The sequence below is a fragment of the Platichthys flesus genome, chromosome 1, assembly GCF_949316205.1.
Source record: "Platichthys flesus chromosome 1, fPlaFle2.1, whole genome shotgun sequence".
In the NCBI taxonomy this organism is placed as follows: domain Eukaryota; kingdom Metazoa; phylum Chordata; class Actinopteri; order Pleuronectiformes; family Pleuronectidae; genus Platichthys; species Platichthys flesus.
In genome coordinates this window covers 11226022-11251441 of record NC_084945.1, presented here as the reverse complement: position 1 = coordinate 11251441, position 25420 = coordinate 11226022, and the positions used below count along the sequence as shown (strand labels likewise).

General features: G+C 41.8%; 2 protein-coding genes across 4 annotated transcripts; both read left to right on the top strand.

Annotated features, from left to right (window-relative positions):
* The first annotated feature begins 860 nt into the window (after positions 1 to 860).
* On the top strand, positions 861 to 14301 carry golm2 (golgi membrane protein 2). Of its 3 annotated transcripts, none has more exons than XM_062384625.1 (10): positions 861 to 1952; positions 7297 to 7351; positions 7509 to 7602; positions 7921 to 8011; positions 8707 to 8830; positions 8943 to 9026; positions 9654 to 9932; positions 10177 to 10314; positions 11925 to 12092; positions 13245 to 14301. In XM_062384625.1, exons 1-10 carry the CDS (start codon positions 1626 to 1628, stop codon positions 13319 to 13321), a joined length of 1437 nt encoding a protein of 478 aa, XP_062240609.1. In that variant the 5' UTR covers positions 861 to 1625; the 3' UTR covers positions 13322 to 14301. The 3 variants fall into 3 exon arrangements, with proteins under 3 accessions (XP_062240609.1, XP_062240552.1, XP_062240618.1); XM_062384568.1 differs by having other exon boundaries at positions 862 to 1952; positions 7509 to 7611; XM_062384634.1 differs by lacking the exon at positions 11925 to 12092 and having other exon boundaries at positions 863 to 1952; positions 7509 to 7611.
* A 430-nt stretch (positions 14302 to 14731) lies between these two features.
* Positions 14732 to 22822, top strand: ctdspl2b (CTD (carboxy-terminal domain, RNA polymerase II, polypeptide A) small phosphatase like 2b). The gene is made up of 13 exons (XM_062384472.1): positions 14732 to 14898; positions 17913 to 18103; positions 19196 to 19319; positions 19421 to 19573; positions 19886 to 20128; positions 20297 to 20393; positions 20681 to 20792; positions 20884 to 20970; positions 21236 to 21298; positions 21392 to 21471; positions 21684 to 21810; positions 22385 to 22480; positions 22626 to 22822. Exons 2-13 carry the CDS (start codon positions 17936 to 17938, stop codon positions 22689 to 22691), a joined length of 1416 nt encoding a protein of 471 aa, XP_062240456.1. The 5' UTR covers positions 14732 to 14898; positions 17913 to 17935; the 3' UTR covers positions 22692 to 22822.
* The last annotated feature ends 2598 nt before the right edge of the window (positions 22823 to 25420 follow it).

Below are 25420 nucleotides of genomic sequence, written 5' to 3'. Positions count from 1 at the left end.
TTTGTTTTAGCATTAAAAACAACAGGAGTTGATCTTAAGTGCATAACAATCATGGTAAAAGGAGGCAAAACAAGCAGTGTTAAAAGAAAAATATGTACAATGTTAGAAATATAATGTGTTTTTTTAGTAATCATTGAAAGTAAAATTGGAAATAGGTCTGCAAGTGATCTTTGAATAAATGGTGTAAGAGTGCATGAAGACAGACCAGATCTGAAAATAGCTATGGCTTACTTGAATGCCTTAATTCAATTAAGTTAAACGTAAACATTAATATACAATAAACACACAATATATTTAACTCACGCAAGTTATTAAAATTAATAAAACATGCAAGGAAAAAAACTTAATTAAATCAGACCCTTTACATTGAATTTATGTAACCAAGTTACATGGGAATTTAATATGTAATTGAAATATATAAAGTGCTGCTTTTTCATTCAAAATGACCTGTTGCAACAGGCAGCAGCGACCTGTGTTAAACAGGAAGTAAAAAATTGTTTTGCCCTGATGATGCATTTTTCATTTTTTTATTTCAGGTTTGACAACATTTACCTAATATCCTAATCGTAAACAGATTAAATCTAGATCCTCATTTCACTATGAATGGAAATTTACTTATTCCAGCCAACACCTTACTTCCGGTATTTGTTTTTTTTATTTTGGCTTTATTAATATTACATTTAGTTACGGCTTTAGCGCTCTCACCACGATGACGCTGGTTTTAGATTACTAAAAAAAGATGTGTAGACTTTGAGCCTTCACGCCAAAAGAATGCAACAACACACTTAATCTTTGCTGCTAAACACGTGAATTTCTAGTATATTTATTTTGAAATGTATGTTCGCCTCCATGGCGGAAGTGGCAGACAGCGGCTGCAGCTATAGTTTCACATAGCGCATAAATCTCGCCTAGTGTCTGAGCGGCTCATGGAGATCATGATTTAAAACCTGCTGCCCGGGGATTTGCAGGATTTGGTCCATTGCGCAGCAGCGAGTGTTTTCGTCCCGCACAGGAAGACAGACACAGCTTGTGGTCGTGGGGCTGAGGCTGGTTGTGTTGTTGCATCCACCGTTGCTATAGCTAGCTGCTGGTTAGCCGGACATGTTGGTAGCTAACACCAAACCGCAGTTCTGACACGAGAACCAGCCGCGGGGTGGTTTGTGTGTAACGGAGCCACACGTGTTAATATAACCCTGCAGGGAGACACACGAAGACGAGCGTTAGCTGGATGGTACCGTCGCTCAGCTAACTGTGTGGAGTGTGTGTGTGTGTGCGCTCGCTCGGTGCCACGGAGCCGCGGAGCCGCGTCGCTGTCCACGTCTCTCCTGCCGTGTGTAACGTTGCCAGCTGAGCTAGGCCACGTCCCCGCGGGCGTTTTTCCCCCGCTGACACAGGACGGAGCGGCGGGGTATGCCCAGTGTGCGGAAGGAGGAAGGAGAGAGAGGCTCGGTTGACATGTCGTCCAGCTTCACGCCTGTCTGGGTGTAGTGTTTGTGTTTCGCCGCATATACACTCGGCATGTCACGTAGACGGATGTGCTCGACACCGGGAGAGTAGCGCGCTCGCTGGGCTCCGGAGGCTGCGGCAACGACACAGGGTTACGGTACAGGGTATTTTCAGTGGGGATGGTTGGGTTTGGCGCAAACCGACGGGGAGGCCGCCTCCCGTCCTTCATCCTCATCTTCCTCATGGTGATCATCGGTGTGCTGTCGTTCAACTACTGGACGGTGTCCAGCAAGCACGGCCGTCTGCTGGACGAGCTGGCCGAGGTGCAGACGCAGGTGAAGCGCACGGACGCGGCGCGAAGTCGGCTGGAGAAGCGCAACACGGAGCTGATGGTGCAGGTGGAGGCACACAGGAAGCAGATCGACCAGAAGGATGGAGACTACAGCGTCATGGAGGGCAAGCTGCAGGCCCGGGAGGCGCTCATCAAGAAGTGCGAGAACGAGAAGGTACGGATCCGCCTGGGTATGGTGGAGCGGGGTCTCTAATGTCTGACATGTTGGGGAAATGTTGAGAGTGCAACCCGACGATCCAAGCATGCGAGTGGAGTGTCCACAGACTTCCACAGACAAAGTTTGATAGATCGATAAATACTGTATTGATCCCGAGGGATATTTAGTCTTCCGGTATCACACAAATCAGGCAAACACAAGAGCATGAGAACAATCAAAGGTCAAGAATAAGTTCTCTACAGTGAGATGACAGTCCAGCCACCAGAACGACCAGAAAGCTGTCACTGTAAAGACGTTTGTGCTAATGGAGATTTGCCAGTACAAATATTTTAAGTGTAAGAGGATTTAAAGACAGGGGAGTGGTGAGTTTTGAAGCCAAATATAAATACAGATGAATAGATAGATAACTGAAGCTGAACAAACATAGCTTTTACAATTAGGGTGCAGCAGTTGTAAGGGTGAAAACAGTGCAAGAATAAAACATAAAATAGGTGACACTAACTAAGTGACTTTCATATTTGAATCAATGAAGAGCTGGGCAATGAAACTATATTAATACTTCTTAACAGTAACATTATACTATTTAATTAATAGGAACATACCAAAGGTTAAATCAATATCATACTTATACATTGTTCAAACATATATTTTTCATTACTGATCGACATCAGACTTATAAAAGGTTTCTCTGCTCATAAAGAAGATATTCATTGTGAGGATCATCAGTATGGACTGATTTGATGTTAACCAAACTGGCTGAAATATAATTTCTAAATTGATTATTCCATCCATCATCTCTTTCCTGCTGTCTATTGATCCACATCAGATATATTTCTGCTTACAATTCTGGGTTAGGGTTTATCATTAAATTCATAAACTGTAAATAATTACCTAGTAGTACGCATGTTAAAGTTTAATCAGTATTTGAATTTTGTGTGGAGGGCAAATAGTACAGGATACAATGGCAAAGCATGGTCCTTATTATATAGCCTTCATGCAGGTAGGAAAAGACAAAATTGTAATAGCAAGTTATGTCTCCTCATTCTCATATCTTTATTATATTACTGTTATCTCCATATTCTGTGTCACAGGGATAAAAGACAGAGGTAACTCATGATGGATTGAGGGTTTTAGCTCATTGATCTGTTAAAAATAAGGAAAATTATCCTTCTTATAAAGAGAACATGGTTCATATCGAATTGTGTGTGTGTGGTAGCTAGTGGCAGAAGATAAATGCAACTCAAGACCTCAGTCGGAAACTCATTCATCTGGACAGTTTTATCCACCTCGGCACCACTTACACCTGAGGTCTGTTCCACTAACGTTGGGTTTATATACAGAGTCATAGTTCAAATATCTCACAAGTGTTTCAATATCACTTTAGGTTTTGGAGAAAATGGAATGGTCATGGTGTTTCACTGAACCTTCACATCTTAACCACTTATGTCTTTAAGTTCAAAAGACTTGATTTGCCTAAATTAGGAAATGAGGCTGGCTGGTTATTCCACACAGAACTTGTTATGTTAACTAAAAAATCTTACTCTTTAGCCGAGCTGTATAAAATCCACATTTCTTTACATTCCTCCCATCTGTCTTCTGACACTTTATATGGTAAATTAAAGATATGATTGCATTTGCTAGGAAAAGCCACATTGAATTAATATTGATTCATTTCTTAAGCACATTTTTACACATTTCACAGACTTTATGTATTGCTCCTCTGTATGCCCCACAAGGCTGTTCCCATCTTTTGTCCTGCACGGTGGCCCCGGCCAGCAATCCACTGTCTTTTGTGTCCCAGCACCCTATGAGCATTGACTGGTGTGTGCCCAGCTGCCCTGGCAGACGTTAATACAACACATGAGGGGGTCGTTTTCATCTCATTTGCATCCAGTCTGACTTTTTCTTATTTCTCTTGGACAGGCCCACATTTGTTTATCTTTGTCCCATTCTCGGTTTAGAATCATGGACAAACCACTGCTGGTCTCCAGTGTCCACATGGCGTCCCAGGAGTCGCGACATATATCACTTTAACTAGTCAGAGAGGATAACGTTATGCCTGTGTGCACAATCACAAGCAGCTCCACTGTGCGAGACGGTTAGATCATGAATTGGCAAATGTAGTTGAACACTAAAATAGCCGTTTATTGCCTAAACTCATGAAGTCATTGAGGGCTGGTCTTCATTTTCAATGATGTTGAGCAACATTTTAAAATCACACTAAAGCACACAGATTATAAAGCAACTATATATAGATACAGTTAATGAAAATATGAGAAACATTTACAAAGGTTAAACCAGTTAGAAACAGAAGCTGAATGGTTTTTGGTCATGTATCATACATTGAATAGATCTTTCTGGTGCTTTGTGAAGAGTTCACGGTGGTCAGAGCTCAGAAACCTCAAGCTGATCTGCCCATGTCAATGCAGACGTGTACGACTTCCAGAGTGAGCCGGCCATGAGACTGACTTTGATATGATCCAGAGCACATGATTCAAACATAAAAGTAATATGAAAGGGCAGCTTCCTAATAAGAGCCTTGTAGATAAACAAACACAAATGTCTATCAGATAGAGAAAACCGCAAACGTTTCCATGCAGGATGTAGTGATGGATCCTTGAAGCTCTCCAGTGATAAACCCGGAGGGCTGACTGATAAACAGCATCCAAGGACATTAGAGTGGAAGCAGTGTCTTGCCTATAAATCACATTATCCTATTTCTACATAAGATTAGGAAAAACCACCCCTCTAGAGTTTTAAGGAAAGGCTTTGTCCAAAAGTCCTGATGAGATCATTGAAATGATATTTGAATGGGAGTTTATTGCTTTCCAAAAATCAGTGTATTTTTATTCTGTTACTCTCAACAAATGGATCATTTTACGGAGGAACATTTTAAGTTCTTGCAACCAATACCTCCTCCTCTAAATACCATAAACATGCTGCATGTACAGTCTTATCCAGTGTAGGATGGTTCAGTACAGTTTGCAGAAATGACTGTTGCAGGTCATCAGTGTACAAATGTTCAAAGCAGTTGGTTAAAGATGAAATAATACAATCAATATAAATTGCTGAATGACACTTAAATCAGAAACCAGGCACATGCACTTAAACATAAACCAAAGTTATATCATTTGTCTATAATAAAAAAGTAAATATACATAATAGGTAATAATCACCTGTGTAAAATGACTTGGAGAGGTCCACAGAGATGACAGCACAGTGTATTTACAAGATAATTTGCAGTGACCTCAGGTTGGAAGAAGGTCTTGGTTCTGCTCCACATTTATTTTTCAAACGTCCTCTCAGCTTTCTGAAGTCACTCTCGTTACTCAGTGAACAACTTACTAGTTGAAATGGGACGGTGGATATGCTTGCTACTTGACTGATATTAAAACCCTCCGTTTGATTTGTGTAAAACTACTTTTTTTTATGGATGTTCAGCCTTAATGAGACAAGAAAATAAACTGTTTAGCTGTCTCTCGTGTCTGTAATTTCTAAACTTTAACAAACTGACAAATATTAGAGACCATTTTTATTAAGTTTCAACACTTCAGTCTCTCATGGCAGATATACATTTTTTTTCTTGAAGCATTAAAAACCTTAGAGAGTTTCTTTGAGCAGAGTATAGCCGGTGACATGCTTACATACGATGACTGTAAGCTCCTTTTGTCTATTGATAGTAACTCTAGTATCCGGGTTCTCATGTCGGTAATTAAGATCGAGATAGTCCACGTAGCCGTTGTTCCACTCCTTTCTTTTGTCAACAGCCAAACCCTGTTTCAACACAGAGGCAACTACAGACAGTGAGAGGCCTGCAATGCAGAGGAAATAGTGACAGTGGAGTTTTAAATGGCTTCCACACAGTACAGTATATGGGCTCTTGTAGCCATTAGGTGCTAGAATGAATCATAGAAGCTTATAGATCTTCATACAGTGTGCAAACAGTCTGGCTGTGTTGTCGTCTGTGTAGCTGTTCAATTTCAGCAGGCTCTCAGGGAAAGCCATTAATCATTTGTGCAGGTTTTACAGTCTTTTTGAATACTTTATTTACAGTTTTAATTTTTTACATTCACAAAATGTATTGACACAACATACTGTCAGACAAAATAACAGAAAAGCTCTCTCATAAGTCAAGATATTAAGATGTTGGGAGCAAGGTACGGCAACATGAATACAATAATGGAGTGATGCACCACACCCGTTCAGCCACGCAGGTCAGATTCCTGATGAATGTGGAGTAACAACTCAGTAAAGGTCGCTTAAGTCTCTCACACATACCCTGAGCATTTGGTTAATGCAGACACAGTTTTTATATATGTATAATAGACAACATCTCCAGAGCCAATGCACATAGCAGGGTGGGGCAGTAAATTCCAAATCAGGAGAACAAGTTATTACCATAACACAGTGCATGTCTGCATTTACAGCAGCTCAAAGGTCTCAGCAATACATCCAAAGATGACCAATCCCTGGTCTGGCTGAATGTTTGAAAGTATAGATATTCCAGTCTTTCATTTTTCCGGCAAAACCTGGTCGTCCCTCTCAAATAGTCTCTGATCAAGTTAATATTCTCTATGCCTCTGTTGTATCTGTTTATCTGCACTAAGACATACAGTGGTTGGACAAATGTCTTTTCATTTCTGTTCCCACAGTTTATTTCCAATGGCCCCATAAGAACGTTTGGTATATGTTGACAAGTAACGTCAGCGCTGCTTCACTGCATCCGTGTCTGCTTTTCTTTGTGCTGGGCGGTTTCTGTTTGACCAGGTTTATTGGACCACTTGTCGGCATGCAGCTTATAGTTTTTTTCCAAAGGTGCTAATACTTCTTCAAATAAGGCTTTTCAAAAGACTCAACACAGTGTTGAAACAAACATCAAGTTTCAGGGAAGATTTGCTCATGATTCTCAGAGCAACACTTGTCACATTCAGGAGACATTAATGGTAAAATGTTGTTCACTTGTATTTGAGAATAGGATTGGGATCCAGGTTAGTGTGTTAAGTTTCGCATTATCGCTGTTCATTACAGAGCTATTTCTATGAGGTGGTTTTCCTGGTTACTAAGTTAGTTATAAAATGAATATCGGCTTACAAAAAACGAAACTTTTTGAATGTTAAAGGCATCTGCTCAGTTAAATGAAATCAGATACTTCATTTTCCACCATCTACATGAACCCTGTCGCTGTTTCCTTTTCGCAGTAGTACTTTCGAAAACAGGGCAAACCTGCTCCGCCTGACTTTGTTCATTATTTAGAGAACCTGTTGCACATCTCTTCAACAGCTTGTAGAAGAAGAGTCAGAATTCCCTCCTAATTGCTGAGCCTTTGTTTTCCTCTCTTCAGATGAGACTGCAGAGTGAAGTCACATCCCAAATTACAGAAATCCAGAGGCTGGAAGGTAAGAGGACTTCAGCCTTGTCTGACCAGCAGAGGGCACTCTCAGACCCTCTTGTAAAAACATCCAATGCGTCTGTTGAAATTTGTAATGCATTAATCAGACATGAACTTAACCTCTTCAAACTATTGTGTGTATCTGTTTGTGTTTCGGTGAACAGAGCAGTTAAAGGAGCTGAAGCAGGAGTTCATAAAACAGGAGGAGCAGCTGAGAGAAGTGAAGAAAAATAGCACCACGTTGGAAAGAAAACTTGAGTACGAGAGGTATTTAAAGCTTTACAACCTCCTGTCGGTGAAATGACTTCGGTCAGAGTTTTCCCTACTTCAAACAACTGAGACAGGGTCTCAGTCACGTTTACTTCTTAAGCTAAACATTATTATGACCGATGTTCAGTTGAATATTGACTTTAATCGAGAGATGATGGGTGATTGCTCATTTTGGTTCCAGGTAAATTTTTTCCGATTTATTCTCATCGATATTTCAATAAGGTGATACAGATATCAGTTTTAGTTTGGTGTTAAAAAGATTTCAGATAACCAGAGTTGAACTCATGAGAAATATGTGTTAACTAGTTTACAGTGTGGACGTCAGATTGCACAACTGAAAAATGAGTATGAAGAATCCAAGAAGACTCTGGAGCAAGAAGCCTTAAAGCTAAGACAGGTGAGTGCTGATGAAATCTTGACGAACACTTTTAAGTTAATATTAAAAGGTTGAGCCTGAGGAGCCCCCATGTCCTTAAGTGGAAATGCATTTATGCAAGGGCTGCACAATACATCGAAAATCTATCATCAACGCGTTATCAACAGATTAGAGAAAAAACTGAGAATTTGAATGAGTGGCTAGTGATCACTTTTTGCACATTGATAAGACTCTCTCTCGCTCTCTCACACACACAAACGATGTGATCTGACACACGTCAAACTTGAGATTGGCGGTGCTCCGTTTTGTTTGACGCAGGGCGAATGACAGAGACATGAGAGGATACTGACAGAGCCGCTAAAACTTGGGGAAAATTACTTTTCAAGGTCAACCATTTTTAAAAAGACCCACATTAACACTGTAAGTGGACTTAGTGGAGCTGTGCATCGCTCCCTGGTTTCTGCCTCAGACTTGATGGCGCTGTGGCCAGGCCATGTACCTTCTCCTGGCTGTGTACCTTCTCCTGGTCTCTGGGTCAGTAGCCAGGGACTGTTTATGTTTACTTGACATATCGTCATCGTGCAACTCTAATTGATGCAACATTTTTCATTACTTTTAGATTTTTTTTAGCACACGTAGTGACAGTTGCAGCTACACTCTATTAATTATATTAATTCTTCTCTCAATTTTTTTGTTTTCTTTTGACATTCCTTCAGAGTGTGATTATCAGCCAAAAGGGTATATTGGCAGGGAGACATGCCGATGGAGCACCTGGCGTTGAGATGGTTGGAGAGCGCCATACTGTGGCCACTAACCGGCATGACAGTGACGATTTAAAAGGTACAGTGGGTGTGATGAGTCGAGTGAGGCTTTACCGCTCACGATGTTTCTATCTGTTGCTTTGTGCTTACGTGTATATTCAATATTTGATGTTCCCTCTCCTCTGTTACAGAAGAGATGGGGAAGCCTGGCAGTGATGCCGGCATGCCTGGTATTGAAGACAGTGAGGTGGGAAAAATCGATGATGTGCAGTTCGGTAAGCATTGGACCTAAAGTTACAACTGCACTTTTCAGGTTGACAAATGCAAAGTTTTGGCAGAGCAAGGTGAAGTTAAAAAATAATACCAACGTAGACTCACAAATCTGCTGCCGAATAATTTGAGTCTGCAACTTGTTGAGGGGACAACAAACGGCTAACACTGAGCTTTGGCACAGATTGATCTTCAAAAACACAAACGTTAACTAGCTTAAATGTATTATATTAAAGAGAAACCTGAGAAAAATAACTGACAAGCTGCCCCAGTTCATTTCTGCTGTGCTTAGTGCTTTGTCAGGGTCCTTTGTGTATGTCACTGTACGTGACAATGTGTAAGAAAACTAGAAGGGCCCTGAAAGAGGGGAAAAAACTCCATCTCACTGTTAAATACACTGAAAATACACCAACATTTTATGGATTACTCCATCTTCTACGTATAGTTTTAATGTATGTAGTTTTTGTGTAATCCTGCTATAAGACAGACAAAACAAAAGCATTACTTAGCCAGTAAAAAAGCTGTTCTGTGATGTCATAGTTCAAAAACTGCCTAGATATTTCTATTGCTGTGGCAACTAAAACACAAAGCAGTCAAAGTGGACCTCAATTTCTCACTCATTTTTTATTCAGCCTTGAAGAAGCCAGCCGTCCCTAAGAAGCACGACGAGGCCCCTGATGCGGTTGTGGGTGCCGGTGCCGGACCTGGCGTTGGGGCAGCTGACGGCCCTGGAGTCCAGGGCCTGTCTCTGGACCAGCCCGGGCTGCAGCAGGACAGGGTGGAGGTCCAAGCTGTAGTGGCTGCACCTCCAAACATCATGAAACAGGCGGACAAACCAATAGTGTTTGAAGAGGACAACAAGGCAGGTATCAAGGCAGACGAGCTGGGAGAAGAGCAAAGACAACTTCGAGGTACAGCAGGCACCAGGACCATATGATTCATATGAATTGTAATAACTCTCAGACCTCACAGAAATACAGTTTTACTCGATTCAATTATGTTTCTCCCACAGCAAACAATTATTTTCCAAATGTTTTCATTTACAACAATAATCAGGAATATTTAAAAGGCATTCATTTTCCTTGATCGTTGTTGTCATGTTGTCGCTCAGTAGATTTCTACATAGAGCACCACCTAAGTTTGTCTTCCTTTCAGCTCCAGATAATGTCAAAGGTAACAGCGAACACTTGAGGGGTCTCGCACTGCCCCCCAACCCGGCCCAGGCGCCCAAGCACGTCCAGCCTCACCACCCAAAAGACCAAGTCGCAGCAGAGCCAGTACATCACCGTCAAAGTGAGTGTTCCTCCACAGACACAGAGAATAAAGTAACTGACTTGAGATGTGGTAGATGGAGGGATAAATATTTTATTAACTCATCGACTGGTGATTATTGATTAGAATAAGTATGAGTAAAAAGAATTGGTCAAACCAAGGCTGTTTTTGTTCGCTCTGCCTTTGTGCTGCCTCTCAGCTCTCTCTAATATGTGTCAACTCAGAGGGTAAAACACAATTGTGGTGTTGTGATATCTGTGAATGTAGCCCATCGCTAGCCGGTTACACACTTACTTCCACAAAAGACATGTTCAGGGTTAGATTTCTATATCTGAGCGTCTGAATGCAAGTCTTGTAATGAATGAGTGAGTGAGAGAGAGAGTCCAGACAAATGACACACAGCCGACTCCCAGTTGATCCTTTCCTGCTGCCTGGCTTCTGCTTTGCTCTGCTGCTTTTTATTCTCCCTGTTTTCAAATGTTTGGTTCTTTCATCTCCTTCACACGTCCATCTCATCCTCTGCAGCTCTGTTGTTAAAAAAAAAAACTCACTGCATACTCGTTTTGTTTTTTTTTCACAAATCTTCTGCATCTGATCACTTAATCCTTGCATCCCATTATGGTAAATTTATACCCACCAGATGTCTCATTTCTGTCAGTGTCTGGGACTTAGTAAACACGAGCAGCGTTAAGATGCTGCCCGGGCTCATTGCATCTCTAGTCCCACCAAGTGCTCCCGCGATCAAGAGGGACATCTCAAATCTGTGCGGCAACAAAAGCCTATGATTTTATTAGATTTTCCATCAGTTGATGCCAAGGATCAACTACTCTTCCTGATGTCCAAACGAAACATTAAAAACAAAACCATAACATAAGTTAAGAACACAGACTGCTCGCATTGATCCTAGTGCTTAACCAATCACGAGTGTCTCGGCGTTCAATCACGATATTTCACCCCGTTTATATAGCATCAAATAACTAATTAAATCCAAACTTCTCAGTAACATGAAACATCCGTGTGACAAGATCCATCTAAAATGACATCTTATAGAAAAATTAATTTGACTTTTCTGGTGTCCCTTCAATTAAAATTAGAGTTTTATAAGTGGGGAGTGGGAGTAAAATATAGATTTATGACTTATAGTCTATTATTTATTTAGTTTTATACTTACACACGTACAAACTACTGGTTTTATAGCTTATTAAATAGCATTTTAAACTCAAAATAACCCCGAACTTGCTTGTAATGATTGGGATCAACACTCCTCACAGTAGCAACAAAAAGTCAACATATAATAGGATTAATGCAGCACCATTGTATTTGATTGATTGATTGGTTGGTTGGATTGTAGAGATGATTAAACCAATAATTAGATTAGTGCTGCTAGGGAACTCCTTTTGTTTCCACTCAATCCATGATTGACTTTCGTTTCCTTTTCTTTTCTGAAAGACTCGTCTTTTTTTATATCTGTGTATCCATTCACTTTACTTCACCCCCCTTATCTTTTATCACATTCTACATACAATCACTTATTCCTTCATGCATTTACTATGCAGTATTCCTCCCTGTCTCCCTTCAACTGCCTTCGCTTTCCCTCCCTTCCTGATGAGGCCCTTCTCTGCCTCCTGCAGGCCGGTTCTTTGATGAGAACGAGTCCCCAGTAGATCCGCAACACGGCTCTAAGCTGGCGGACTACAATGGGGATGATGGGAACGTGGGTGAGTATGAGGCTGACAAGCAGGCCGAGCTGGCCTACAATGAGGAAGAGGATGGTGATGGTGGGGAGGAAGACGTCCAAGGTGAGCCAGGCTGGGGGACTGGACTGCCTGTTCAGATGTGTATCCTCCATTCCGCCCTTGCTCCTTCCCTCCACCCCTGTCCTGCTGCTGCCCCCCCCTGCATCTGTCCTGACAGTTAGAGTAGCTCACAGTACCCTGAGTTTGGTCCTTGAATTCCATCATAAACTATAGATATGCAAGAATTATGACAAACTCCTTCAGGGTCAAAACAGAGCTGCTATTCATGCAGTTTGGGATGACTAACTGAATTGTGTTAGTAATTTGACATTGTATAGACACAATAACAATCCCAGTTGTTCCGTTTAGGGAAAACCTGACCCACCAACTTACGGTTCTGTGAGAATAATTCTGCCATTTCGTATTTTCTCTCCTGCCTGTGCTTCTTATTAGCTTTACCACCTGTCTGTGCCCACCAAACATCTGACCCACATCTAGACCAGTAGATAAATATAGCTCGCTGTGTTTGTGAATGTGTCTGTGTTCTCCTTGAAATATTGAAATGCATGCCCGTGTATTTTTTCCCCTGTTGTGATTGTTTCCCATGAATTCCTGATAACCTTTTTGGATTAGAATTTTAATATTTGATTAGAGTGTGACAGTACTATCTTGTTTTCATCCATCTTTTAAAAAACAATTTGCCATTTCTGCCTGGTGATTGGCTATGATTTGTCATTTTTATTTTATGTTGAACTGTTCAGTTTGTGTTCAGCCTCTGATTTAAAAACTCGAGGATGCTCTTGTTATTACAATGACCAACAAGGAAACTAATGATTTTCAAGATAGATGTAGCAACTGTTTCCTCCCACTACTATATGTATATTTCTATAGATTCTTGGCTAAATACATTGTTGCTGAATCAGTTTTATTTACAAAAGAAAAGATGGATGTAAAGCTGAAAATCAGCACATCAGCTGGAGTCCAGATATGCACCAGTATATTCAACACAGTGGAAAAACGTATATCTAATACTATTCCATTTCTGAATGTGCAGCTATTAATGTGATTGGACTCGTGCAGAAGACATACTGTAGTTAAAGATTCATGTATAATAATTTGTTTTATGATGCGATGATGGTGTATGATTACAAAACTTCATTTAGTGTAAATGTTTCTATGAATTTCTAATATCATTTCTCTTTTTCTTTTTTCCAGATGACGATGATCGTGACATGCAGGGAGATCGGGCTGTGGATTATGGAAAAAGACATCAAGCTATTGACATTCTTTGAGTGGGAACTCATGCAGCTGTAGCTCATTAAACATATTCAGGCCTTCCTCGACAACCAAGGTCTCTCAACAAGATAGCTTAAACATCAGTATGTTTAAAGAATTTATATGGTGCATCCTCAATGTCATGCGCTCAGACATTACAACTAATGAATTAATTCTGAATAACTTAACATGATATGAAGAAGAAGAAGAAGAACATGGCATTGTCCTGAGCTGCTCTTGATTTTCCAGTGGTTCTACGACAGTAGACATGAGATGCTGTACATTGACTGTTGCATTTTGTTACTTGATATCAGCCTCAGATCGTGACTGATTTGTCTGAATGAGGCCTGACGACTCACATCTGAACTTCGAGGTCAAACTGTGTTTTGTTTTTGCTACTTTTCTTTACAGGTCGCTCTAACGTCCTAGAAACAAACTCTTCACCTGAGTTGTTTATCAAAGAGACTAACTTGGCTTTCTGCCTTTTCAACATAACTTTGGGACTTTTACAGTGAAGACCTCTTTTCTTTTTTTTTCTTCTTCTTTTCAGGAATGGGAATACTCTACAAATGCCAAGGACTCTGCTTATGGCCTATTAAATCAGTTTCTTTTCTTTGTGACAGACACTCCAAAGTGCTCCTCATTGTTTTGCTTTCCTAATGATACCATCGCATGCAGTCAAAGCCTTTTATTAATCAAACTAAGCAAAATATTGATGCATAAGCAATACTTAGAGCAATTGATAGTATCCTCCGCTGTGTGCAAAGATGACCTGGGCACACATGGAACTGACTTACTGTACACATGCTTCCATTAATGAAGTCTCTTGTACATAATGTAGTTGAGCTGTTACCATTTGTACTGAGGAGATGTCCTCTTCCTTAGAGAAATCCGTCAACATGAAATCGGTACTGTTTGTGCAGCCAGGTACACCGATTTCTCGTGGAAAGGCAGATTGAATGTAATTTAATTTTATTAAAGGTGATGCTTCATGTCATTTGTCACTTGTGATCATGCTTTAGAGGTATTGTAGATGTGGAAAACAACAGGTAACGTAGGTTTATAATGGTGATAGTTTTTCAACAATAAGAAAACTCGGCTGCTTCCTAAGGACAAAGACTTTCGTGGGTGTCCAGCTCGTGAATGCCTTTAGTTTCTTTCTGTAACATCCTGTTCTTTCATTCTCTGTAAGAAGGAGGAATCTGTTGAGTATTAGCGGCTGGGATGTTATTAAAATCAATCGATTGTTATCTCGTTGAAGAAGACGTCATGTGCTGTTTGTTTACAAAAGAAGCGGCACACGGATCAATCAGCCGCGGGGGAAGAAAAGACGAGCGCTCTTCCTCTCGCTTGCCGACTGGTGTTTTTGAGAGGTAAGGGGGTGTGTCTGTGTCCCATACGGGTATCTGCCTCTGATAGACCGAGCAGAGGCGGGAAATGGCGCCCGGTAACACAACGGTGTGTCATTTCAGAGACGGCCCTTGAGCAGATACACCGAAAAAGTGGGATCGGATCGCGAAAACAACCAGAGCCGCAGTCGTGATGGTCGATCGGCGTTGAGTCGTAACCCCCGGACGCCGCGGAGCACCGTAAAGTAAGTCAGTCACGTTAACCTTGGTCGTGCATTCGTCTCCCTCGGCTTGCGGTTTATGTAATGTTGGCAAACGACAGGATAAATATTTTCCTCCTCTCGCTCGCTCGTGCACATCTGTTAGCCCGAAGCTGTTTTACCAGGAGGCTAGGTTGGGTTCACGCTAAGTTAGCCGTGCTAAGCTAAGTTCGCACCGCTAAAACACGGCCTACCCCGGAGCCTGGCTAATTACCGGTCGACTCGATGTATCGGTTAATTTTGTTTTCATTTGGCTCTTTGTCACATCGCTGTAAATTAGAAGAAGAGCATCTGTTTGTTTTCCCTCTTAAATCAACAGTTGACGCGAGCTAACTACATGCTAACTCCCGTAGCTTCCACTGAGGCTAGCGGCGTTTAGACTGGCATTCCTTAACTGAAGTTTGCTAGCTCTCCGTTAGCAAGCTAACGCCGTCCCCTCCATTTATCATCTTCCCAGTTGGTGCCGAGTTCTTCGTGTTCAAGCACTGAAACCATTGAATGAAATCAAACACATTTATATCAGTTGGCTCACATTAACACTGTTCAGACCGCTGTGACATTTTAAAACGACACTGTGTCTGTTAGCTGTTTTGATTGACGACATCTGAGGAGCTCCGAACACCACAAACACAAAATTGTTCACGATTCACAGAGACGCACACATGACACCGGACAGTGACCTCCCTCACGCAATTGATGTCCCTCAAAGAAACGAATTGTCTTTAATCTGATTTCCCCCAGAACTCGCAATGTCGCACTGGTTCGCTCGCAACTCGTTAGCATGTTCGGGGCTTGCCTCGTCTAAATGCTAACGCTAGCCGAGCGCCTGGTCGTGGAGATTTAACAACAACGCGACGCCTCAGAGTGACACTTGACGAACGGGAGAGTGTTGGAAGCGACTCTGCAGTTTTCTCACTTTTCTGAACCCTCGACTCGCTTCACACGACCCCCGTGTAGCTCACTAAGGAAGAGTTAGCATCACCGTGTTAGCCGCAACGCTTGGTAGCCTTCTTATTTTGTTCAACGTTGGTTTGGGGTTTGATTTTTAGCAACTGGTCCATGTCCTGTGTTTACACGTGTGTTTTCTAATATCACGAGCTATGCGTTGGCCACGTCTGAAGACACCCTGGTCACCGGGGTGGTTGTTGTTGCGGAGCGGAAGTGCCGCTGTGTGAAGGGCCTCGCTGGCTTCTCCTCTGCGTCTTGCTAGCTGCCTCGTACAGTCTCTGTGGCATGTTCTTATTTCCCGCTCACTCGCTCATTCCAGGCAGTGAGCACGATCCTCGGCTCGTGGGTGATGTTTTGGCAGATACCGTGTGTTATCATGCAGAACACGGCCGAGGGTCGCTCGCACGGGGACTTGAGACACACAGGCATCTTAGTAAAGATCAGTGAAACCCAGATGTTCTGTGCCCACCGTGTAACCTGTGGGGTCTTTATTCGGCAACACTGCTTAAATTTAAAATGCCAATGCAGCTGAGTTCGCATCTCTGGCGTCCACAAACTTACTAATGTTTACAAGTTGTTTGAAAGGTATCCCTGTTACTTTCACCATTCCCCGTCTGACTTATTCATAATTAAAACACTTATTTTCCTGTATTTCATGGTCCAAAGGGAAGAATGAAGAGAATTAGTAGAAGTGTTGAACCTACACAGGATGTAATCACAACTTTCCATTCCTACAGTAGTATTGTGATTAGTACAACACTGAATTGCAGAAGTATTATGGACCGCTAGTTCGAAGTACTTTAACTGCAGCGCATTTTAAGTTTACTCTCATAGCAAGGCAAGTTATTAAAATTCTAACCATAACAGTTAAAATGTCTTCTAGGCTGTTTTATAATGTTTTTCACAACTTGAAATACTGAAGATGATGGACACAATTGCTTCTCACAAAGGCACTGATAGTTTGTTTATAAATCTTCACACTTTGCAAACAATTGCTAACTCACATCATCTCCATGTGGATCTGTACTCCTCCCCGGATTTATCACCTCTTTAATCAAAAATAGAATGATCTCAGAAGGCCTTGAAAACTTAAATATTGTAAGAGCTGTATGATTAAATCTACTCTCATAAATGTTCTTACTGAGTTTATATATCCAGTCACAACTTTCTGCCCGTTCCTTAATTTTACCATGAATTTGGTGTATTTGTATTTTTTTTTTTTTTGCTCTGAGATTGAGCAACAGTACTCGCACCTCTGGTTTGTTCGTGGATCCGCCCCCTGGAAATGTAAAGCAGATGTAGCGAAGGACATTTTCAGTACATGGGACGTACAGGATCACATTCAGAGTGTGCTATTGTGCGTGTGTAGGGCTCCTGACAGGTTGCGGATACGTCCGGACACATTTTCAGCCAGCTGCTGTTACATAAGCGCGAGGAGCTGGCATGCTTCACTGACAATTTGAGTTGCCTGTGAATAGTTTTTACTTTTCCCTGTACTTACTTGAGGACAATGCTGAACAATTAAATCCTTCCACTCTGCAGAATAAAGAGTATTTCTTGCAGATTACTCTGGGTTCAAATGAGCCACATTTTACAGCTTTATCAGTGGTTTTATTTTGGCATCTGTACTTTGACTTAACCATTGATCTTGCATGCACAAAGCGAGTAGTAAGGAGTGCTTTTATAACTAGTGTGTAAAGTAAGGTCCGAGGTAGTACGTTCCTTTTTTTTTTATACTGTACAAATGGAAGTAAAGCCAGCTGTGGCTGCTGTGATCCGCTGTGATGTAAGTGAAATGGGATCTTGAATGCATCCAGATGTCTACAGAAAATTCACCAGTACTACTCCAGTACAAACAGATACACCCCCACAGACTTATCCCTTTTTAACACAGTCGCGACTGTTCGAACAACCTGTTCTCCCACTTGAGCAATCAAGTGTTTACTTCTATTTGTTTCCTTCACTGTGCACAGTTGTGTTAATTTGCTCTCTCTCTCTTTCCCTCTTTCTGTATGTGTCGTCTTTCCTGATGTGGGGTTTTTTCGAAACAGCCTTTCATGTGACTGCTAAAACAATGAGGCTGAGAATGCGTAAGGCGTCTCAGCAACCGAACCCCAGCGTGGCGAGCCGCCTGTCCAGGACCAAGCGGAGGCACTCAGAAGTCGAAGAGGACACTCCTACTAGCGGAGGGCGGGGCTTGTTCTCCACCATCAAGAAGTTCATCAGAGGAAATGCTGTTAAGGTAACTACCTCACCGATCATGTCAAGCTGCCTTACTTTATCAATTAAGTTCAATGGAGAAATGAGCGTGATGCCCCTTCTGGAGGCTCTGGAGTGTTGTACCTGAAGAACTTGTTCCTCCCAGTACAATTGTTTAGTTCAACAGTGGGAATTGTTCTGGCACCGTTCTTCTAACAGTGTAGCATACGCTCTCCAGGTCTCTTGAGTTAAATACAGTGTTTCGTGGTGTAGAGTGTCATGCTTCCCAACAAATGTCTTGAGGAATGCAGCAGCTTGTCTGAGAACTCGGATTTGGGTCTAATTTTAGCTTCTGGCTCGCGGAGTTGGTGTGCAGGGACAGGAGGTAGTAACAAGTGGAAAAGTCAACTCAGCTGAAGGGAACTTTTCCTCTGGAAAGACACACAGGATTTTTGATTAACACAATTTTGTTATTTCATGGTTTTCCTGCATTTCCTCGTTAAGTCTTTGTTCAAGACCTGTAGGACTGTCTTTTTTTGTTACGTCCTCTATTGGTCAACTCTCTTACAAGGGAAAAAACCTTTACTTTTCCACCAGCCTTCTACCTTAACACTGATATCTCAAGGCCCATGTAGACTGATACCAGTGGTGTTGAACATTCATTATGTTTCGTACTGTGCAAGATGAGTATAATAAACTCACACTGTGTCCAACTGCACCATGTCAATGGTGTGGCTTGAAATGTCTGGCGAATTGTAGTGCTATGATGTGAACGCAAAAAAACCCACTTTAAAATACATAAATAAGCAACATAGTATCAACAGTCAACAGTTTTTCCCTTCGTATTGTTTATTCAATGCAAATATCACTATGTACCAAGGTGCAACAGTCAGTGTGTTCTGTGTAGTTTATCCCAATGTTCTTCTTTGTAGCCAAAGATTTGATAATCATCATGACACATATCAGGGAACCTAAGCTTCCAACCAGCCACTGGTGGATTCTCTATTAATATTAAGATATATTTGCATCACTTTTCTTTCATTTGTTTTTATTTGGAACAGCTTGAAATCATCACAATGTATTTATCTTATTAAATACAACTAGCTACTGTTTAATGTAATTTATTTTCTCGTAGGTGGAGAAGGAAAGCCCAGCTAAGAAGACACGCCTCCACTGCGATGTGGACAACAACCTGATCAGCTCTACGACCACCGACTCCCCGCGCAGGACTATCGGCAGGAGAGGCTCCATCAATGGCCGTAAGTAGCACTCAAAAATAAAAAAGTACTCTGCGATTACCTGGCAATTACTTGTCTTTATTTTCCAATTGTCTCTGTTAACACTTACTTCTTCATGGCAGAGGCAACCAATCATGACAGGAGTAAGGAGAAGCCCAACGGCAGTCTGGAGGAGACAACGACGGCTGTGGAGCTGCCCACCAGTCCCCAGAGAACCACCCTCCTCGGGACCATCTTCTCTCCTGTTTTCAACTTCTTCTCACCAGCTAAAAACGGTAAATAAGCCCCCAGGTAGCCTTTTATCAGAACATATTTAAAATCCTGTAGTACATACAAAGCCCCAGTAGTGTGTTTCTTTCTCATTAAGAGCTGTCTTTTACTATCTTGATCACCAAATAATGTCAAAAAAATGTTTTATGTGAAGCAATGGGCCATTATGCTGTTCTCCAGATTTTTTTATAGCAGGGACTGTAACCATAATGTTTATTCAGTCATGGAATGTTTATTACTGCTTGATCACATTTCGACTTGTATGTTTATTACGTGCTGTGTCGCTCAAACGTCTCCTCGTCCTATTTGTGTTTCAGCCTCTTCTGACTCTCCAGACCAGTCGCTGGAGGCCGAGGAGATCGTCAAGCAGCTGGAAATAGAGCAAGCTGTGGAGATGCCCACCAGCACGGCCATATCCACACCGGAACTGTGTGCCACCACTAACTTTTACGCCAGTGTACCACAGCTGCCACCTCTTCGGCCCCCCCACATCCCAGAGGCTCCGCCCACAGCAGGGGAGGGGGAGCTTGCTGCTGATGCGGACCTTCCACCTCTCACAGGTAGATACCACAGCTCAAACCAGGTGGCTCTGAAATATTAAAGAGTTTTGATTCATGATGAGGTTATAATGACGTAAGCTATAACTGCGGGCTCTGGTGTATCTCACTACATTGTTCCTTTTTCTCAATCTCTTTGTTCTATTGATTTTTTTATTGTTGTGGTCAAAGCTCCAGGCGCCGTTCCAGAAATGTCCTATGTGGACTGTCCTCCGACTGCAGTACCTCAAGAGGCGACATATGAGGAAGACTGGGAGGTCTTTGACCCGTGAGTATATCACCAAAGTGTCATATAGTGATTAGTCCTATAACTAGGCCCCACTTAAAACACCCGCAATCATTTTAAGTCGAGCGAGCAACAATCATTAGTTTCAGAATCGTTACTCCCCTACTGTGTACACTGTGTACAACAAGTAAATGTAACAGAAGTGTCAGAAGTATCTGTACTTCTTGGTACTCGAAATCCAAGCTAATAAAATGTATATTATGCTTAACTTACAATATTGTGGTGTAATTTTTTTAATTGGCTCAAATTGTGTGATGTTTGTTTTTTAGGTATTTCTTCATCAAACACGTCCCTCCACTGACAGAAGAGCAGCTCACCCGTAAGCCAGCCTTACCACTGAAGACGCGCAGCACGCCGGAGTTCTCGCTGGTCCTAGACCTGGTCAGTTAATGTACAAAATAAATGATTTATATATGTTAATATTATTATTATTCTCATTGTTAAAATGTTATATTTCTTCTTTGTTTTGCAGGATGAGACGTTGGTTCACTGCAGTCTAAATGAACTGGAGGACGCAGCACTTACCTTTCCTGTTCTCTTTCAGGATGTCATTTACCAGGTAAGTGCTGCCTCACAAGAAGGTTTCCTATAGTGTGATACCACTAGAGGGGGCTGAAGTTATTATTGTTAAAGGCATCATGTCGAGGAACGTGTGCTTCCAAAAATAGACACAGTTGTATTTCCAATAAGCAAAGACACCACAACAAAGCGGTTCTGATAAGATGGAGAGTTCATAGCCTTCAATTTTCCTCTAGTCTCTCATGTCCTACACTTGTCACACGTTGATCTTAAATGTTTGCTAACCTGTCGTCTGTTCTGTGCAGGTGTATGTGCGACTGAGGCCGTTCTTCAGAGAGTTTCTGGAACGCATGTCTCAAATCTACGAGGTAAATAAATACCTGGCTTCCTCTGTTTATAAAAATGTATTGAATCACATCAGATTAGATAAATTGACCTTTATTCTCTTCTCTCTTTTGTAGATCATCCTTTTTACAGCCTCTAAAAAGGTGTATGCAGACAAACTGCTCAACATCTTGGATCCTAAAAAGCAGCTAGTGAGGTAGGATGTGTTTTCAGTTCATCTTTTATAAAAAGACAACCAACACCAAAGCTGAATGAAAAGACAAAGAGCTCAGGAAACAGCCGCGGCGTTGGCAGGTGTCACTGTGGAGGTGTCAGTGTTGTGGTTTGTCTGAATTATTGATCACACTGACCGTGGCCCTGATTAATTTTTCTTCTTCTCTTTCCTTTCCTTCCCGGCTGAAACCATAGACACCGGTTGTTTCGCGAGCATTGTGTCTGTGTCCAGGGAAACTACATCAAGGACCTCAACATCTTAGGCAGAGACCTGTCAAAGACCATCATCATTGACAATTCACCACAAGCCTTCGCCTATCAGGTGACCACCCAAACAAAACCCGACACTGGGGGGGTTTGGTTTAAGAAACATGTTTTCTTGTTCCACTGACGCTTTGTGCCTCTGATCAATTACCACAAAACAAACATTGATTAATTGATGTAGCCCACTGAACTGAATCTGACAGATTTAATTTTAACACCAGTTTCTTAACCAGATCACTCTTCAAACACCTCGTCTGATTAGATATGTTGCAACCTCTCAGCTTTTTTCCCCTTAAAAACTAATACTATGTTTTATAAATTGAAGCGGCTTTCCATTCAATTACAGATGGAAACATTTTTAAAGATTTCTGGGGTCAGTTTTGTAATCACACTGGGAAAGCACTTTGCAGTCAGTTAAAATAGAAAACTAGAACGACCCTAGAGACCCTGTATCTGCCCCCTGATCAGAATCTGCACCAAAATTGTGGAAGTTCTTCTCTGACCTATCCTGCGCACATCCACCAGGTTTCATGCTAATACATCCAAGAGTTTTGTAATCCTGCTAACTAACACACAAACAAACCCCCATTGGTTTCTCATGTGAAGGTAATGACATTTCCTCTTGTCCTCAGTTGTCCAATGGGATTCCCATAGAGAGCTGGTTCATGGACAGGAATGACAATGAGCTGCTGAAGCTTGTGCCCTTCCTGGAGAAGTTGGTTGAGATGGTAAGATGTCTCACTCTTCACTTATAAATATACGACCTGTAACACCAGCTACATCAGACTCCTGTTTTACCATTTCAGTAAATCTAATCTAATTGTTTTTTTATTCTCCTCCTGTCATCTTGCTCCGTCCCGCTGACCTTGTCAGGATGAGGATGTGCGTCCGCATGTTCGGGAGCGGTTCCGGCTTCACGACCTGTTGCCCCCAGACTGAACCCGACCACAGACTCTCAGAACGGGACAACCTGAAAAGACTCAAACCCACATGTGTGTAGAAAGCCCCCCTTTGGATTACAAACTACAACATTGCCATTACTGAAGAAAAAAAAGAAAGAGTTAGCCCCCCCCCCCCCCCCCCCTTTTTTTTTTGTTTGTTTTTAAAATGCAGCTTTGCTTAACAAAAACTTTGAAAAGGAAAACATTTTTAAGGATCTGGGAGACATTTTCTAAATCTCTAAATGTATAGATGAATGGACACAATGAACAAGCCCAGATAGACTCCTCTTTTTGACTGACTCTCCAGCTGTGGAGCCAGATGTTGTCTCCACACTAAATTCTTGGTGCTGGTGTAGTGGATATGAAAATGCCACCTGGCAAAGAGGAACTCCACACTGACCGTGTCCCTGACCCCCAATCGGCTCCTGGTGCTCACGCTGTTGACACTGATGAATAACGACACTCTGTGGCTACAGACAATTTTCAGTGGGAATGACGGGCCTGTAAATCAATCTGCGCATGTGTGTATGTTTACTCCTAGCCACACACACACACACTCTCTCTCTGATCAGTGTTTGGCAAACCTTCAATCTGTAGCCTTTTAAAACCATATGCATTCCTCTGTAGCTGAGTCAAGTTTGTATTGTTGGTTGCAGTTTTTTTTTCTGGTAAAACTGGTGTTTCATTGTGTTTCAAAAAAAAAAGAGAGGAACATTTCAAAATGTTTTACTTCTGTTTGTAAGATATGATATTTTAAAAGGGGTCATGTAAGTTTTAGTGTAAGCCTTTTTTCCTATGAGGAGAACATGGCCGCATATTAGAAGGTCCACTGCGTAGTCAGATGAAATGAATTTCTGGACTTTAAGATTAGTTTGTTCTCTTTCTAACAGATAAGGGTTTGAATCCGTGTGTTGGCTTCACTGTGGATACAACCTGGCTCCCTAATTAAATGTTAGGATTAAGAATCTTGTTACCTGTAAATCTACATATTGTAAAGGTCTGAGGGCATTCATCTTCCCAGTGATGTGTCAACTTCCACCTTTTCTTTAATCATAGTATTTGATTTGTCATTTGTCTATAATCAGTGTTGTCTTTTTTTAACTCCTAATCAAGTATTCTGGATGAATCAGAGTTTTCGGTTTCTTTGTGACGTGTAATTCGATGGCTATGTCGGTAGCATAGTGACTAATGTAGCACATCTCTGCCAGTGTGTCATGAAGTCTAGCCCTGGTGGAAATCTATGGCCAGACTCTGTACCAGCCACTTCTGGCACCAGCAACATACTGTTTGAACTGTCGGCTTCACTGACTGCCCCACCACTCGTCTGTTTCATACGTTTTACTTTGTACTTTTTAACCTTTTATTTTTTATTTTTATTTTGTTTAGCACAGTTTAACGCATTACGTCAAAGAATGGTAACTATATGAATGTGTTTCAGCCTGGACACAAGCCAAACTGACTTTTTTACTCCACTGTTGTTTCAACTTAATTTATTGAATAAGAGTGACGGACACACGTAGCTGATGTTGTCTAAACCCGTGAGCTGAAGACAGAGCAGCGGACAGATTGAACACGTGTCATTTAAAAAAAGGCCGTCTTCGGTCCTTCAAAAGGTCCACTTGAATCTCTGTGACACTTAGGCATGCATTGTTGAACTCGTTACAGTTCTTGTTTGGATTTGTAGGTTGCCTGTACAGTGCCATACAACCCATCCCCAGTAGAAGTTCTCCCACCCCTGAAAATTCTTAGATGGAAAGAGACAATCAGACATCAGAGCTCTGCAGATAGTGAAACCTGGAGACGCCCACCCCTTCTCCCTGTTATTTTTTATCGTGCAGAATGTGTCGTGTACTGTAATTCCAGAGTTTTAACCTTTCCCCTGTCCCAACCCTGTGAGCACTACCTCCAGGTGGCTCCTGCTGTGCCCCCCCCCCCCCCCCCCCCCCCCAATAAACGATCCCTGCCGCTCACTCAACACAGATTCCGTTCAGAGAGATGTTTCCTCCCTGTCTCGGCCTGTTTCTCACCAGAAGTTGGCAGCTCTCCAGGAATTAGACGAAGTACCTTGTTTTCTAGTAGAATTGTTTTAGGGGGCCTTGGTGTTATGAGTACACATGTCCAGACTATGAATGTAAATTGTACATGGGGCAAAGTGTTCAAGTGTCTTTCTGAATTCCATGTTGAGTCCGCTCCTCATCTAATAGAACAAATCCGTGAGAAGGGGATGTAAGCTCAGATGTTGAAGTGAAGGCACGCACAGTGTTTCATTGAGGTCCTACTATGGTAGCCCCCTTTCCCTCATTCCCCCCCCCCAATGACCTCTCACCATCTGGGCCGCCATCTTTTAGTGTGCAAGCCTCACCTGGAGTGTGCGATGTAGCCCGGGTGGACTCGTCTCCAGTGGGCGGCGATGGGAGGCTTTGATACTTTAATCCATTTTTAATGTGCATTACCAGTTTATTGTACAATGAGTGTTGTACAATACATGCAGCTTCATGTTTTAAAAAAATCCTTAAAGTAAGGAAAAACTTTTGTATTTTTGTTTTCAAAAGGCATGTCATATCTACTTTTTAAATGTATTAATGAAGATTTAACTTTACATCAGATGGAGTGTTTTTTTTTTCTTACAAATATCTGTATGTTTAGTTTAGCGCTATGTCACTGAACTGTTAAACTTAGCATGTAGAGAACACAGCTTGCTTTGTGGGGAAGTCCTGAATTAAATTT